At 50.5% G+C, this 16140-nt stretch overlaps 1 protein-coding gene and 1 long non-coding RNA gene across 2 annotated transcripts in view; one reads left to right on the forward strand and one right to left on the reverse strand.

Moving 5' to 3' along the window:
• LOC129682025 (uncharacterized) overlaps positions 1-11449 on the reverse strand; it is a 36677-nt gene extending 25228 nt beyond the window's left edge. The window contains exon 1 of the long non-coding RNA XR_008720903.1: positions 11312-11449. This is a non-coding gene — a long non-coding RNA (uncharacterized LOC129682025). The remainder of the gene's footprint in view (positions 1-11311) is intronic.
• Positions 1-12959, forward strand: part of Cd5 (CD5 molecule) — a 20735-nt gene extending 7776 nt beyond the window's left edge. The window contains exons 2-11 of the mRNA XM_055614253.1: positions 1266-1304; positions 4893-5198; positions 5578-5640; positions 6088-6429; positions 8118-8405; positions 9411-9536; positions 10142-10195; positions 11137-11256; positions 11833-11924; positions 12881-12959. Coding sequence (XP_055470228.1) covers positions 1266-1304; positions 4893-5198; positions 5578-5640; positions 6088-6429; positions 8118-8405; positions 9411-9536; positions 10142-10195; positions 11137-11256; positions 11833-11921 — 1427 coding nt within the window. The 3' untranslated portion in view covers positions 11922-11924; positions 12881-12959. The remainder of the gene's footprint in view (positions 1-1265; positions 1305-4892; positions 5199-5577; positions 5641-6087; positions 6430-8117; positions 8406-9410; positions 9537-10141; positions 10196-11136; positions 11257-11832; positions 11925-12880) is intronic.
• The last annotated feature ends 3181 nt before the right edge of the window (positions 12960-16140 follow it).

The raw sequence follows: 16140 nt of genomic DNA on the forward strand, positions 1-16140 counted from the left end.
GTGTGTGTGTGTGTGTGTGTGTGTGTGTGTGTGTGTGTGTGTGTGTGACAAAAGTAAAAAGACAACTTTTGGGAATCTGTTCCCTCCTTCCACCTTACTGAATAACATCTCTCCTTCCTTCCTTCCTTCCTTCCTTCCTTCCTTCCTTCCTTCCTTCCTTCCTTCCTTCCTTTTCTCCTTCTCTCCCTCCCTCCCTCCTTCCTTATTCTTTCTTTCCCTCTTCTTGTTTTCTTTTTGAACTAATTATACAGTACAGGATGACCTTGACTCCTGATTCTTCTGCCTCCACCTCCCCAGGCTTATAGAGTACACCAACCCATCTGATTATGAGGTGTTGGGGATAGAACTTGGGGCCCTGTGCATGCTAAGCAAGCATTCTACAAACTGAATTACATTCCTAGCCCCTGGCATTGCTATCTGAAAAAAAAAATATTGTGTGCTTACATGTGCATGCACACGCCATACCACATGTGTGTGGGATCTGAGAACAATTCCTTCCCCCACGTGGGTCCCAGGGATTGAATTCAGGTCACTAGGCTTGGCAGCGGGCACCTTTCCCTGATGACTTGTCTCGCCAGCCCCGGCCTTACTTTTGAGACAATACTTCTCACGGGCCTGGAGCTTATCCAGTAGGCCAAGGCCAGGGTCTTCCTGTCCCTAGCTCCCAGGAACATGCACACTGTCTGGTTCTTACAGACGGGCTCTGGGATTGAACAAAAGACCTCATGCTTGAAAGACAAACGCTTTACTGACTGAGACGTCTCCTCAGCGACACTGCCCCTCCGATCAACTCAAACCCTCCCAGTACCAACCTGGTGCGTCATTCTATATTCTGTCCCGTTTCCCTTCTAAGAAGAGGAATGCTTGCATTGCTCTATGGGGACAGACGGGGTGAGGAGTCCCTGTGGGCGACGAAGCTGGCGTGTATCTTGATTGCGATGGAGGTCATGCATGTGGTATGTGTTAACATTCACAGGATCATGCACTAAGGAAAAATCAATTCTACTGGCACATCCATTGAGAAAATAAATTTTAAAAAGTGAGAGAATCGATGGCTGCAGCCCACTAAATTGATTCTATAACCGCTTTGGGTTCTAGGCTCCAGCATGAAAATCCCCGCCCTGGCATGTCCTTGATGGGGTTGGGGGATGGGGTGGGGAAATCACAGGAAGATGGGACAGTCAGCCAAGGCCCCGGCTGCCCCTTGAAGCAGAGGTCAAGGGATGGGGGCTTCACATTGTGACCTGCTTCTCTCTCTTGCACAGCCGCTTTCTGCCATGGACAGTCCTGGAGGAATGACCCAGGTAAGGAAGATCGTGAGAAGGGACGTGAGGCAGGGAGGGAGCAAGACAGCCGGCTTTGTGGGCTCTAAGAGGACCTGCCTGTTGAAAAGAAAGCTGCCTCCTCCAGCAATGCAAACTCCACCTCCTGCAAACACAAAGACATCAGCCGTGCCAGCACGCGTACATGTGTTGCCCTGTGAAGCACACGAATTCTAGCTAGCGCGCCCCCCACCCCATTCTGTGGGCAGGAAACATACCCACCCACAAATGTACCTCACAAAGCCTTGCTTCCTCTCTGGTCCTCCGTCATGGACACTTGCAGATAGGCTGTGAGAAAGGTTGTGTCAGATTGCAGAGAGCAGAGGGCCTCCACCTCAGTCTTAGAAGCCGCTGTTTCCCAAAGGGTGGGGCCACACGGCATCTCCTCCTGGAGACCGACCGTGTGCACCGGCTTAGTGAGGCTCTGAGAAGTCTGCAGTACAAAACTGTTGATTTAGTTCTCCATGCCAGGCGTGAACCCCAGGCCTTGCACGTGCGAGGCGAGTGCTCTACACTGAGCTACGCTCCCAGCCCTAAACATCTTTTAAGTTGACAGTCTCCATATTCATTGCACCACAGTCCCATCGCCACATTAACCTGGATAACACTGTGCTGAGTTTCTCTGGAGAGAGAGGATGCCCCAGATCAGGTTCTAATAAGTCACTTGCTGTCTGAGCCTCGCTTGCCCACCTACGGAGAAGAAAATCTCTCCCTTTGGGGGACTTTTGGGGTGCTCACCAAGCCAGGAGCCCATGAAGTATCTGCAATGGTTAGATGTAGGACCAGTCCTCGGCACCCAGCTAGCCCGGTGACCTCAGTCAGCCACGGCCCTGCTCTCTGTGCTTTACACATCCCCATGGGCAGGAAAGAAGAGGCAGTAGCCCTAAGCCAAGGAAGTGTCTGGGAAAGTCTTTTCATTTTTAAATGTGTGTCTTGAATGAGTAATACCTCTGCTCAGCTCAAAGCTTCCTATGACAAGAACTGCTGCTGCTTTCATTTGTGTCTCTTCTCATCTGTTCTGTTTACTCGTTTTACATATCCTCACACACAGAGAGAGACAGAGAAACAGACAGACAGACACAAAGACACAGAGACACAGAGAGAGAGACACAGAACACACTATTTGTGGCTTCAACCAAGAGAAGATGAAAGATGAGGACAGGATTTGCGGAGATGGCTCAGTGTGTAAAATGCTTGCCTTGCAAGCATGCGGACCTGAGTTGATCTCAGAACTTGAGAGAAAAAAAAAAAATCCAGACATCGTGGCATGCCCCTGTATTCCATATACTGTGGAGGCGAAGGCAAGCAGGCCCCTGAGACTCACTGGCCAGCTTAGCCTATTAAGCTCCAGGCCACTGGGAAATACTGTCTCAAAAAATTCGGACAGTGCCTGAGGGACAGCACGCACACGCACCACATAAAAAAATGCAGCTAGGCCTACCTCTCCTGGATGCCTTTCTTGTTGAGGTCCCTAAACAGTACAGAATCACAACCATGTACGTAGTTTTGCATTGTGTTAGAATTCTGAAAAACCTCGAGGGGACAGCGTACGTACAAAGGATGTGTGGAGGTCAGATGCAGACACTTGGCCATCTGGCTTGTTGTAGGGTTGGGGGTGGAACTCAGGGCCTTGAGTATATTAAACACATACTCTAGCGCTGAGCTACATCTCCTGCCCCATCCCATTTTGAAGGGGTGGGGACTGGCTTGTTTGCTACTTAGTTAGTTAGTTAGTTAGTTAGTTAGTTAGTTAGTTAGTTAGTTAGTTAGTTGGAGAGGTGTGTGGCCCAGACTGGCCTCAAACACACTGAGAGTGACTTTGAACTCATGATCCTTCATCTTTCATTCACTTGGGTGCTAGGATGATAGGCATGTGTCACCTCGCCTGGTCCTAGACCATTTTATGGGAGGAACTTAAGCATCTGTGGATTCTAACAACTGCAGGGGTCCTAGAAGCTTCTTTCCATGGGCAGTGAGGGGCACCTCTATATATTATCTATATTATCTATTCCTCTCCCCATTGTGGAGCTTTGTAAACTCACAAAGCAGCAAACCTGCCTATAATCCCTGCCTAGGAATTTCACTGTAAGGTGTTTACTCAAGAGAAATGGAAATGTGAGCCCACACGCCTGCCTGCGCATGTAAATTTATAAACAGTTTGATACATGGGCGGCAAATCCCCAAACAACCCACATGACACATAGAAAAGAAATGGGGGAAATTCACACAGAATAAAATATTATTCTGAAGTTTAAAAATAGGGGGTGCACAAACTACTGATCTACGCAGGAACACACATAAACCTCAAATATATGTAGAGGGCAAGAGGCCATAGCAAACGATGCTCTGTGATTCAATTCAATTATGTGAGCCTGGAGAGGAGTGAGGACTAATCTCTCACGGCAGAAAGCAGGGCAGTCCTTGCCTGAGGCTGGAGCTAGGGAAATGAACTGGCTGTTGAGGAACACGCCGGAAGTGTCCAGATGATGGACAGGCTCTGTATCTAGATCACAGAATGTGCTTGTAGATGTTTGTCAACTCCCACCAGACAGAACCCTTAAAATGAGTGTATTTCACTGGGTGAAAATCGTGCCTCTATGAAATTGAGTTTTGATGTTTTGTTTTGTTTTGTTTTGTTTTGTCTCCCTACCGCAGGCTATCCTCAAGCTCGGTATAGAGCTGAGCTTGGTATAGAGCTGAGGATGACCTTAAACTCCTACTTCTTCCTCCACTGCCAAGGCCCTGGGCTTGCAGACATGTACCACCACACCCAGATGATACAACTGATTTTAAAAGCTAAGACAAAAAGAACTTGGGAGAAAGAGCTGGGGAGATGGCTCAGTCCAGTAAAGTGCTTGAACACGAGGACCTGAGTTCAATCCTCAGAGCCCACATTAAAAAAAAAAAACAACAAAACCACAAGGTGATGGTATACACCTTTAGTCCCAGCGCTCAGAAGCAGAGGCAAGCATATCTCTGTGAGTTTGAGGCCAGCTTGGTCTACAGAGTGAATCCCAGGACAGCCAGGGCTACACAGAGAAACCATGCATTAAAAAAAAAAAAAAAAAAAGCAGGGCATGTTGGCACCTTGTAGTCCTGTGCTAGGAGGAAGAGATGGGCAGATCCCTAGGGCTTCCTGGCCAGCAGGCCTAGCTAAAATGGTAAGTCCAAGTCCTAGTGAGAGACCATGTGTCAAAAAAGATGGACAGCTAGCTCCTGAGGAAGGACACTCAAGATTGACCCCAACCCTGACACACATATGCACACATTCAAACACACATCTGCATGCACACACACAGAGACACCAGACAGACATCAGGCAACTCCTCAGGCCTATTGAAAAAAACTTCCAAGTTTGAGGGGATTTTGTTGGATAGAAGGTACTGGAAACATCCTGTCTACGGCCCCAAGGTTTCCTCTAGCTCGAAACGTGAGCCACAGCATGGGCCAACACAGTGCCTGCCTGGGGTTCTAAGAAGCCTCTGTCATGCCCTAAAAGGGGGGAGAAGAAGAAGAGCTGAGCTCTTCCTCCATCCCTTGATATCTCCCATTACCTCTTTTGACCCCCAGATCACCAGGTGACACTAAGTGGCTCCAACTCCAAGTGTCAAGGTCAACTGTCGCTCCAGCAAGCAAACCTGAGGTATACCGTGTGCAGTTCCAGTTGGCAGTGGAGCCAGGACCGCTGGAGAAAACCCCATGAGGCCTCTGTAGTGTGCAAGCAGCTGGGATGTGGTGATCCCTTGGCCCTCGGCAGTTTCTTTTTCTCGAGCACACCCCAGAAACAGGTCATCTGCCATGGACCCCTGTTGTCTTTCTCCAACTGCAGCAAAAATCCACCAGCCAGGTGTCTTCCCCTGAGCCTGATCTGCCAAGGTGGGTGATGCTATGTGACTGAGTCCTGGATGGGAAGGGGCTTCACAGTTACAGTGCCCTAACCACAGACAGGTGAGGGGACTGGCTGGCTCGGGTAAGCCAAAGGGTACTGCATCCATCTGGCAGGATTGAAAAGCAGGACCTGGCTCTGCCAAATGCCACCCTTAGCTGTCCTTTGAGCCTCCAGTTTCCTGTCTGTGATGTGGGGGACTGCCACTTCCCAGGGAGTTGAGAGGCAGCATTGGAGATGTAGGGGTCAAGTCAGCTTATTGACAAGTGGCACTAAGGGCAAGAGCCCAGGGTTTGACGTTGCCACCCCCAGCTCCCCTCCTTCCCTCCACTCCCCACTTCCCGCCCTTGTCTGTGTGTTTCACTGCAGAGCCCCAGAAGACAACACCTCCACCCACAACCACCCCACCCACCACCATTCCGGAGCCCACAGGTAAGAGGGTTCTCGGGCATTATGGAGGGAAGGAGAGAGAAAGGACTGATGCACCCTGCACTCTCGAACTCTGAGGAGCTGTGGTTACCTGCACAAGATTAGGCCCATCAACACTCTTTAATGGAGGGAGGAGGGATTCATGAGACCTTTCCCCTCCCTGAGGAAATATAGGCAGTTAGTGGGGGTGCAGAGAGACATTTTATTCAGTGCTGTAGCCACTGCTAAGGTGCCCATGTTTCTGTAAATAAGCCCTAATTAAATTCATTGAATCACCAAAACAAACAACAGCCAAGAGGAGGCCTCCTTACAACTAAATTTTAGTAGAAAAGATTCAGGTGTGTCCTATGCAACGTTTGGGACCCTCACCTCCCAAGCATCCATCTGTTGGGGCTCAGCAACAAGGCATTCTGGGAGTTATCCACACTCAGGCATGCCTTCCGCTTCTAGCTCCTCCCAGATTGCAGCTGGTGCCAGGTCACGAGGACCTGAGGTGCGCAGGTGTGGTGGAATTCTACAATGGCAGCCGGGGTGGCTCCATCCTCTACAAAGCCAAGGACAGGCCCCTGGGCCTGGGGAACCTCATCTGTAATGCTCTACAGTGTGGATCTTTCTTGACACATCTGTCGGGGCCGGAGGCAGCAGGAACAGCAGCTCCTGGAGAACTGAGTGAACTCAGGCCCTTGCCAATTCGATGGGAGGCCCAGAACTCGAGCTGTTCCTCACTGCAAAAGTGCTTCCAGAAAACGATGCCCCAGGAGGGTGGTCAGGCACTCGAAATCATCTGCTCCGGTAAGCCATCTGTTGCCTTAGAGTGAGGACATGGGGCCCCCTGATCAGATGCTCAAGTTTTATGAGAGGGCCAATAGGGATAAAAGGAAGTGAAGGCCTGAGCCCATGGCCTCTAAAAGACAGGACAAGTTAGATGAGGTAGTGTCTCAGGCATCTACAAAGCAACTCCTGCTCAGGCCAAAGGAGCTACCATCTGGAGAAGTGAAGGCAGCTGGGATCCCAGCAGGAAGAGGAGAAAAGGAAACTGAGGCATGCGGAAAGGCCTGGGGGCAATTAGAGGGGTAGCCTTTGCCAATGGGAAGTTTTCAAATCTTCAGAAAGGAGGCTGGAGGGATGGTAAGGTGTGTGTGTGGGGGGGGGGGGTGTCCCTAAGGCCTGGCTCAAAGCACAGCTATAGAGGCAGCCCCTAAAAGGATGCTCTGTATGGGCCCTGAGCAGGACTGATGTAGCTGAAGAAAAGAGAGAGGGAAAGTGTGGGACTTTATGGGGCCAAACCAGAATCAGTACAGACTGGAAGAAAGCACAGTTCAAAGCAAGACAGAATAACCACCAAGCCTGGAAAGAGAGGGTCCACATCACTGCAAGTGCCCAGGTGCATTCTTGGTTCTGCTCCCAGCACACTACTTGGTGCTGACATCCTTGGTTTTAGAGAGTTGGGGGGAAGGGGAAGAGTATTATTACCCTCTTCTTCGATGGGGAAGCCAGGACTCAGAGAAGCTCAACTTCCCCTCAGTATCACAGAGTACTAGCTGAGATTTGCCCTCAAGCAGTGTCAATTCAGAACCCATTTTCTAAGCCTGTACTACTCAAGGTGTGGTCCTAGACAGGCAGCATCAGTGTCACCTGGAGACAGTCTCACCCCTCTCCACACTCCTAACCCCTGCTGGTTTCAGCAGGTCCCCAGGATTCCTACACAAATATAGGATGCATGGCTCTGAACTATAAGCTCTACAAGCAGGACAGCCTACTCCATCGGAGACCTCATATAAATTCATCTTCCGGGCAGAAGCAGCCCCAAGATTCTCTGGGCCACATGAGAGGCTCACGGCTGGCTTCAGCCCCACCTACTCTTCAGCTATGAACCCTCAAGCTCTTATGCAGGCTACAACCTGTAAAGCCAGGCCCAAGGCCTTGCTTTGAAGTTTCTTCTAAGTAGAAGATTCACTAGGGCTTTGAAGGTGGGTGTTGCCATGGAAACTAGCCATAGCTGGTGAGCTCACTATTGACTCTAAATCAAGCATAGTAGCTTCTGCCACAGATTCCCAAGCCCCACCCTGATTAGCAGGCATGAATACCTGTTTCTAGGTACCCGACCTCATTGCAAAAGCCTAATCCACAGGGTTGCAGGCCCAGGCAGCAAAATTCCTGGGTTCTGTCCTACCAGTGAAGTACACCAGCTTTTTCCATCTTCAGGCCTCAGTTTTTTTCCTTCTAAAAAGCCCTCCCTCTTTCCAAGGAATATCAAGAGAGTAAGAAGGCATGGCTGCCCTACCAGCTCCTTTGCCATTGATGTCTTGAGATAGCCACCACCAGCCACCCAGAGGTCCAGGGACCAGAGATTGGTTGGGGAAGTACTGGAAAGGATGTTAGGAGGGCTGTTGAGGAGGACAGCACCTACCCTGGAGTGCTCAGCACTGCCAAGGGTCCCAGGTCAAGCCTACTGCCTCATCATCACTTCCCCTCTGCAGATTTCCAGCCCAAGGTTCAGAGCCGCCTGGTGGGTGGCAGCAGTGTGTGTGAGGGAATCGCTGAGGTGCGCCAAGGATCACAGTGGGCCGTCCTGTGCGACAGTTCTGCGGCCAGGGGTCGGGCACGGTGGGAAGAGCTATGTCAGGAGCAGCAGTGTGGCGGCCTCATCTCCTTCCACGTGCTGGATGCTGACAGGACCTCCGCTGGGCTCCTCTGCGCCCGGGAGAAGCTATCTCAGTGTTACCAGCTTCAGAAAAAAAACAACTGCAAGAGGGTGTTCGTCACATGTGAGTTGACTGTGGCCCTCAGTGGGTGGAGGGCTGTTAAAGACTTTTCCTCTGAGGCCTAGTCAGTGAGCATATCTCTAAAGAACAGATCTGAAAGGTAGATAAAAGTCCTGGAAAGGGGACAGTAAACAGGGTTCAAGGATCAGAGAGCAGTGATGGGTAGAACAGGCAAGACCCATGCGGATCATTGACAGGCCGCTGGCAGATGTCAGAGCTCTCCCTCGCCTTCTGTCTCCTGTTCTCCCAGGATGCAAGCTCCAAAATCAGGGCTGGATGGAACATATTTTACTATATGAATGGTAATTAATTAATGGGTAAAAGAAGATGGATACATGGATAGGTGAAAGGAATGGGAGGTGGGTGGATGGATGGATGGATGGATGGATGGATGGATGGATGGATGGATGGATGAGTAGACAGATGATTATATTAACAGATGGATGGGTCAGTGGATAAAGAGATAGATAGATAGATAGATAGATAGATAGATAGATAGATAGATAGATAGATAGATAGACAGATGACTTCACAATCAGATGAATTGATGGGTCAGTGGTTAGGTGGATGGATAGACAGTTGATAGATAACAAGCAGATAGATGTGTGGGTGAATAGATGACTTGGATGGATGGATGGATGGATGGATGGATGGATGACAGATCGCTGATTGAATGAACAGAAGGCTGGCTGGCTCTTGATATGAGGTCCTGTATGGTCATCTTCCTGATGTAGATAATGGGAAGTTGATTAGCCTAAGTAGTAAAGATAGAAAGTTAACACCTGATAACAAGAATGGCAAATCGTATCTGAATGCTCACTGAAGGAGACAAACGAATGGATAGCAAAGATTCTTAGAGAGGGCCAGAGAGACGGCCAAACAGACAACTCCCCTCTGAACAAACTGGTGTGTGGGTAAGAGGTGCCACGGTACCAGGGAAATCAGGCAGTCACTGCCCTCTGAGTCACTCCCTAGGGCTGGGACTCATTTAAGACTCCCCTTGTCCAGGCCAAGATCCAAACCCAAAAGGCATGGCTCCAGGCACCGTGGCAAGCATCATCCTGTCTCTTATACTCCTGCTGGTGCTGCTGGTCATGTGTGGGCCTCTGGTCTACAAGAAGCTGGTGAAGAAGTGTAGGTGCCAAACCCCAAGCCTTCTTTCCTTACCACCCAAATCCCTCTGCTGCCCACTGGCCATTTCTACCTACAGTATTAGAAAGTCAGGACAAAGTGTACCCTCTGATTCTCCCTTGTCTGGATTTGGCAAAGGCCATGGCTGCATGACATCAGCACAACCTTTGATATCACAAGATGTGGCCCAAGACCAACTCTACAGCTACCAAAGACACTGACTGTACTGCTGCCTTCATTTGAGCCTCGGTTTCCCCGTTTATTAAATGGACAGGTGGATACTTTATGAATGAGGAAGTTTGCCTGCCTGCTCTTGCAGACCTTAGAGAAATTGCCCACAGGCAATGAAAGAACAGAGCAGCAGTTTTGGGGCCTTCCTGCCCTCTGGGGTTATCCTTTATGGTTCTAAATAAACCCTGTGATCATTTCTGCAGGTCCCAAAGGCTTCAATTCCCCACCCCCAGTCAGTTAGGAAATGAGGCAGCAGAAGGCCTGGAGCTGTGGCCCCCATCAGTCCTGCCTTCAGGGTATCTGTGCCTCCCCTTCCTCCCCACCCCTCCTCTCCTTTGCCACCATCTGGTCTCACGAGCTTCCTGTCTGTTGTCTAGTCCGGCAGAAGAAGCAACATCAGTGGATTGGTCCCACAGGAGTGAACCAGAGCAGTAAGTGTCCCCAGAGATGGGTGTTCCTCAGCCCCAGGACTCAGGCCACTGAGGCAGAGTCAAGGTCTCTGCTGATCACAGCAAAGCAGCGGCTGCTACAGCCTCAGATCTCCACCACATTTCACTAAGGTGTGACTGTGGCCAACAGATGTCCCCACACCAGAGAAGGCTGAGGCTTCTTCTAGGGGCAAGTGGCTCCATGCCTTTGGCCTCTTGAGCCCCAGACACCATGGTATCTCTGCTGTCTCTTGCCTTGTGGTTGACTTAAGCAGAGGTCCCCACAGCCCTCATCCCCGCCCCCCAGGGTAGCCTTCCCCAACTTGATGACCCACCGTCAAACAGGGCTAAGCAAAGCTATGCAGTTCTTCAGGACTTATCAGAACCTTCCGTACGGCTCCTCTTCAAGGCAGGAAGGCATGACAAAGGATGGGCCCAGGTAGTTTTAGCACAGGACAACTTCAGAGGGCCAGTTTTAGAATTCCCTGATCCTGCCAGCCCTCCCCCTCCCCTAGCCCTCATTCTCTCTCCTAGCCACATTCAGAGCTACACTAATGGATGGCAGCACACGCTCTGTTTCTCTCCCTTTTCTATGCCCAGGCTCTTTCTAGAAGGTTCTCTGTTGTGTTTGTTTAAAAACATAAAGGCCCTCAGCTCCTGGTGGGTATGATGTACATCTCCCTAGCACCTGTGTTCCAGCTGCCCGCTGGGTAAAAGCGTGAGGTCTGACAGAGCAACTGCAGGCCTCACCTGGCCAATCAGACTGCTCTGTAAATCTGAGGCTGATCCCCGCTGCCATGAATCTCTGCAGAGAGAAAGGAAGGGGAAATGTACCTTCCCTCTCCCATGACCTAATGGAAGCAGGAAGCTAAGCTAAGGGACCTTGCTTTGGGCAGAAAGCACATCGATTCTAACAATGCCACTGGCCTCCTGTGTCTGCTTAGTGTCTTTCCATCGAAGCCACACAGCAACTGTACGGTCCCAGGTCGAAAACCCAACATCCCTTCACGTGGACAATGACTATAGCCAACCTCCCAGGAACTCCAACCTGTCTGCTTATCCAGGTGAGCAGCAGGGGGCTGCTGGGCAGGAGGAGGGGCACACATGCTGGCTGCTGACCTTGAAGTTTTGTGCTTTTCCAAAGAAGGAAAGGGAGGCTCCAGGGGGTGGAGGATGAAACTGCCTGCTTGACAGCTGGCCCCAGCAGGGAAGTGGCAGGAATGCGGCCTTCATAGGATTCATCTCTGCTGTCCCTTGGAGACCTTGAAACACTCATCTAGAGAGAAGAATGCAGTTGGATGGATGCCATTAACCCCAGCCTTGCTGTGACCTAATAGGCCTGTTTGCCTGCAGGCCTTGAGGGGCTAGATGATAAATGAGGCCCTCAGATCTCACTAAGCCAGGACGGAGCCATTAAGTGGTCCACAGGAGCCTCCAATACTTGGCTCCTACAGTCACTCACAATTAAGTCCCAGGGGGCCTGGAGTTTAGCATCATTAGCGAACACTTGGCCAGCCTGATCAAAACTGATACATGGATGTCACCAACTCAGAAAGCCTCTGTGATCTTGCAACCCACTCTGCTCCTGGGGCCTTGTGTAGCCTCCAGGACCTCTTTAATAGGCATTCTTTTCTCTCTAGCTCTGGAAGGGGCCCTGCACCGCTCTTCCACCCAGCCTGACAATTCCTCTGACAGTGACTATGACCTGCAAGTGGCTCAGAGACTGTAAGAGGTGAGCCCACCCCTGCCTGGTGCTTGGCACCCAGCCCAGGGGCCCAGCATCTCCCCTGCCCATAATGGACACAGGCCCCTAGCATCTTCTTCACATAAAGGGGGAGAGTGAACCAGGTCTGTCACCCCCGCACTTAGGAGGTGGCGTTACAAGGTTTAAGGTGAACCTAGTCTACATAGCTGGTTCCAGGCCAGCTAGAGATGCATAGCAAGTCTGTCTCAAAAAATAAAAAAATTAAATAAACCTGCCCACCCAACACCCCCCACACATACGTGTGCATGCCAAATCTTTGCTGATGACGCCACCCAGGAAAACTGCAGAAGAATCATTAATCTTAAGGCCATCCTATAAAGGTGCATCATGAACAGCCACTGTTCTAATATACCTAAGAGAGCTGGGAAGTAGAGCAGTGGCTTATAAGCAGGAGGGCCTAAACCCATTTAAAAAAAAAAAAAAAAAAACAAGCTGCACTTGGGTGTCATGGCTTGCACTTGGAAATCCCAGCTGCGGTGTAATGGGAGAGAGACAGACCATGTAAGTTTGCTAGCTTAGCTTTGTGGCAAGGTTCCGGGCCAGTGGCGGACCCTGTCTCCAACAGAAAGTAGAAGAGGCCTCCAGATGTCTAAGGCTGTTCTCTGAACTCCACATGCAAGTGCACGTGTGTGCACTCCCGTAACAGATATGCTCAGACAGACAGACAGACAGACAGACCGCTAAGGGTTCAGGAGAAGTCACGCCTGCAAGCGCACACACGTGTGGACTGCCCCCGTAACACACCCCTGAGAATGCATGAGATCATACCCTTCAACTCCACTATGCCTCCAGCAAGAACTCCGGAGCACCAGGCAGCAGCTTCCCCAAACTGAGCCCAAAGCAAGGCCCCATCTCCCACTTCTCTGGTTCTCCTCCACGGTGCCAGTGTCTATGCTCTGACATGCCTCCTTTTCACCTCATAGAACTTGGGACCAAAAGGCTAAGCACATCCTCTCTGTCCTGAGGAAGCATTCGCCACTTGGAGAGCTGCCCATTTCCATCTCGGCCAGAACTTGGGCAGATGCCGAGGTCCTTTGGAAACGATCCTGGGCCCTGCAGGGGCACGCCAGCTCCTATGCCCCCTAAGCCAGGACAGCCTGGCTGCTTCCTCCAAAAGCCAACACTCAAAAGACAGACCTACAAGCAACCAACCCTTGCAAGCAGAGACTCCATCTCTGAGGCGCCCCCATCCTTGAGGAGCAGTGACCAGTGGGGTTGGCTTTCTCCTTGGACTCTTGACGCCATGAGAGAATGATGAGGCAGTGCTCACCTGCATGGGAGCTTCTTTCTCGAGTGTATTTTTTAATATATTCCTTGTAAATAATGTTTTTTCTACTTCCCAAGAACTGGAGTATTCCAGCCTGTTGTGTCCCAAGCCTACCCTCCAGACCCTTCTGATGAGACCATAGTCACAGGCTTCACACCGAGCCAAGGAGAGGCTCATTTTCCCTGCCTTCCACCTTCCACATCCCTCATCCAAAGACACCTCAGCCTCCAGATTGCAAGGCCTGCTGGCTGGCAAGGGCACTGGTACTCTGCTCCCATCAGAGCCCAGAATAAAGGGATACCCAGCCAACCCTCTCCCATTAGACTTTTACTCCTCACAAGTTAGAAATCTCCAGCGCAATACTTTCAGCTAACCTTTAATAAAACTGAGGAGCTGGGGGATGGGCTGCGTATGTTCTGGGGTCTAAACAATCCTCAACTAAGACAGTTTCCTAAACCATTCAGATACCCCTGACTCTCAGGGAGAGGGAAGGCATCTGCCCAGGAGCCTCCCTCCCTCCACCCCAAGTCTAACCCAGAAATAAGCTATGCCTTGGCTATAAAGCCTTCAGACACAGTTTTCCATGACCTACCCATAGCAACCAACTCTGGGAAAGTAACAGAGAATCACTAGAAGGAAGGGGTATGGGAAGAGGAGGACCAGAGAATCAGAGAGCTAGGGTCGCCATTGTTCTAGAAAGGTCTGCTCAGTACTCTGCCCTTCTTACAACACCCCCTCCCCACCCAGGCCTTGCTTCTTCTAATTTCTAGTTGTGTGTCTATGGAATGTCTTTGTGTGGGAATGTGCAGGGTGAGAGCCCCTGAAGCTGGAGTGTCACCTCAAACGGGTGCTGGGAAAGTGACCTCTGGTCATCTGCAAGAACAGTATTCACTCTAAATCACCGAGCCATCTCTCCAGCCCTAGGTCTCAGCTCTAATAGCACACATCCCCCTTATCTGCCACTAGGAACCTAGGAGCAGGGTCTACCACTTGCCTGCTCATACCTAATAGGATAAGGGGACCCATGAAAGGGAGCTAAGATGTTGATACTGGAAGGAAGCAGGATCCAAGGCAGCCATTGCCTCCTGTAGGTGTCTTCCTTATAAAAACTCTTTAGCTCTCTGAAGCCTACCAGTGGCTTCAAAGCTTCCACGGCCTATTTAACAGGAAAATATGCACACCACAAAGTTTAGTGGAAAGGGGATCTTTAGAAAACTGCTTGTGGAGCTAGAGAGATAATTCAGTCAGCAAAATGCTTGTCATGCAATCATGAGGACCTGAGTTCAGACCCCTGGCACTGGCATAAAAAGCTGGCATTGCAGCAAGCACCTGAAATCCCAGTACTTGGGAGGCAGAAACAGGCAGACCAACCCCTGGAGCTCCCTGGACAGCTGGCCTACCTCAATCAGTGAACTCAGGTTCAGTGAAAGATCCTGCCTCAAAAACATACGGTGGTTTCTTTAGCCACCTTATGTTTTTGAGGCAGGATCTTTCTCTGGCTAAAATGCTCAATCCCTACCCAGAAAGGCAAAGAGGATGGACATCAGAAGAAGGAGAAAACAGGAAACAAGTTAGGAGCCTCCCACAGAGGGCCTCTGAAAGGCTCTGCCCTGCAGACTATCAAAGCAGATGCTGAGACTCATGGCCAACCTTTGGGCAGAGTGCAGGGAATCTTAGGAAAGAAGTGGGAAATACTAAGATCTGGAGAAGACAGGAGCTCTACAAGGAGAGCAACAGAACCAAAAAATATGAGCACAGGGGTCTTTCCTGAGACTGATACTCCAACCAAGTACCATGCATAGAGATAACCTAGAACCCCTGCACAGATATAGCCCATGGCAGTTCAGTGTCCAAGTGGGTTCCATAGTAATAGGAACAGGGACTGTCTCTGACATGAACTGATTGGCCTGCTCTTTGATCACCTCCCCCTGAGGGGGGAGCAGCCTTACCAGACCACAGAGAAAGACAATGCAGCCACTCCTGATGAGACCTGATAGACTAGGATCAGAAGGAAGGAGAAGAAGACCTCCCCTATCAGTGAACTTGGGGAGGGGCATGCGTGGAGAAGGGGAAAGAAAGGAGGGGTTGGGAGGAGAGAAAGGAGGGAGCTACAGGGGGGATAAAAAGTGAATAAAGTGTAATTAATAAAAAATTAAAAAAAAAAAAAGAAACCTGAAAAAAAAAACAAAAACATAAGGTGGAGAAGGGCTGAGGAAAACTGGTAAGTTCTGGTCTCCATATAGGAACACACATAAAACTCTCAAGCTGTGTAGGCCTGAAAGACATGTCGCCCTGAAAGACTCGCCTGGTGACACAATTTCAGTCCTTATGGCTCTTGTCAAGGTCTAGCTACCCCACCCCCACTCCCCAGTCCCCAAGCCAGCACTGTCCCCTACTGGGAGGTTCATGGCACACATCTCTCTTGGCCACTAAGGTTACCCTGTTGTGACCTGGGCTGTCTTAGGGTCTCCATTCTACATCACTGGAGCAGAGTAGGAAGTGACCCTCCCATTCCTGGGACCCTACCTTCCCTATCACTGGCCAACCTTTGAAGGCATGTATGGACAAGCCAAGTGCACTGCATCCTCACAGCGGCCAAAGGGGCAGAAGGCCCGGCAGGAAGCTCCCTTAGACAACAATCCCTGCCTCAGAGCTGGAAGGACACTTCAGAGCTCTTCCCAGCCAGTAGTCTCTAAGCTAGATCTCGTCCAGGCCCATTCTGTACCCAGGGCCCATCACTGCTGAAGTACAGCAAGAGATCCTGTAAATATTCACAGGAGGTAGGAGGGTCTGTGAGTGCGTGCAGCCATCTTAGCAATGCAGTGGGAAGGAAGGAAAAGAGAGGCAGGGTGCCTCGCACAGTGACCAGACCACGTGGCTTTCTAAGTCAAAGTTGGCCCTGTGTCCTGCCCCCAC

This window comes from Psammomys obesus, unplaced genomic scaffold, assembly GCF_907164565.1.
Source record: "Psammomys obesus unplaced genomic scaffold, mPsaObe1.curated_primary_1811, whole genome shotgun sequence".
Lineage (NCBI taxonomy): Eukaryota > Metazoa > Chordata > Mammalia > Rodentia > Muridae > Psammomys > Psammomys obesus.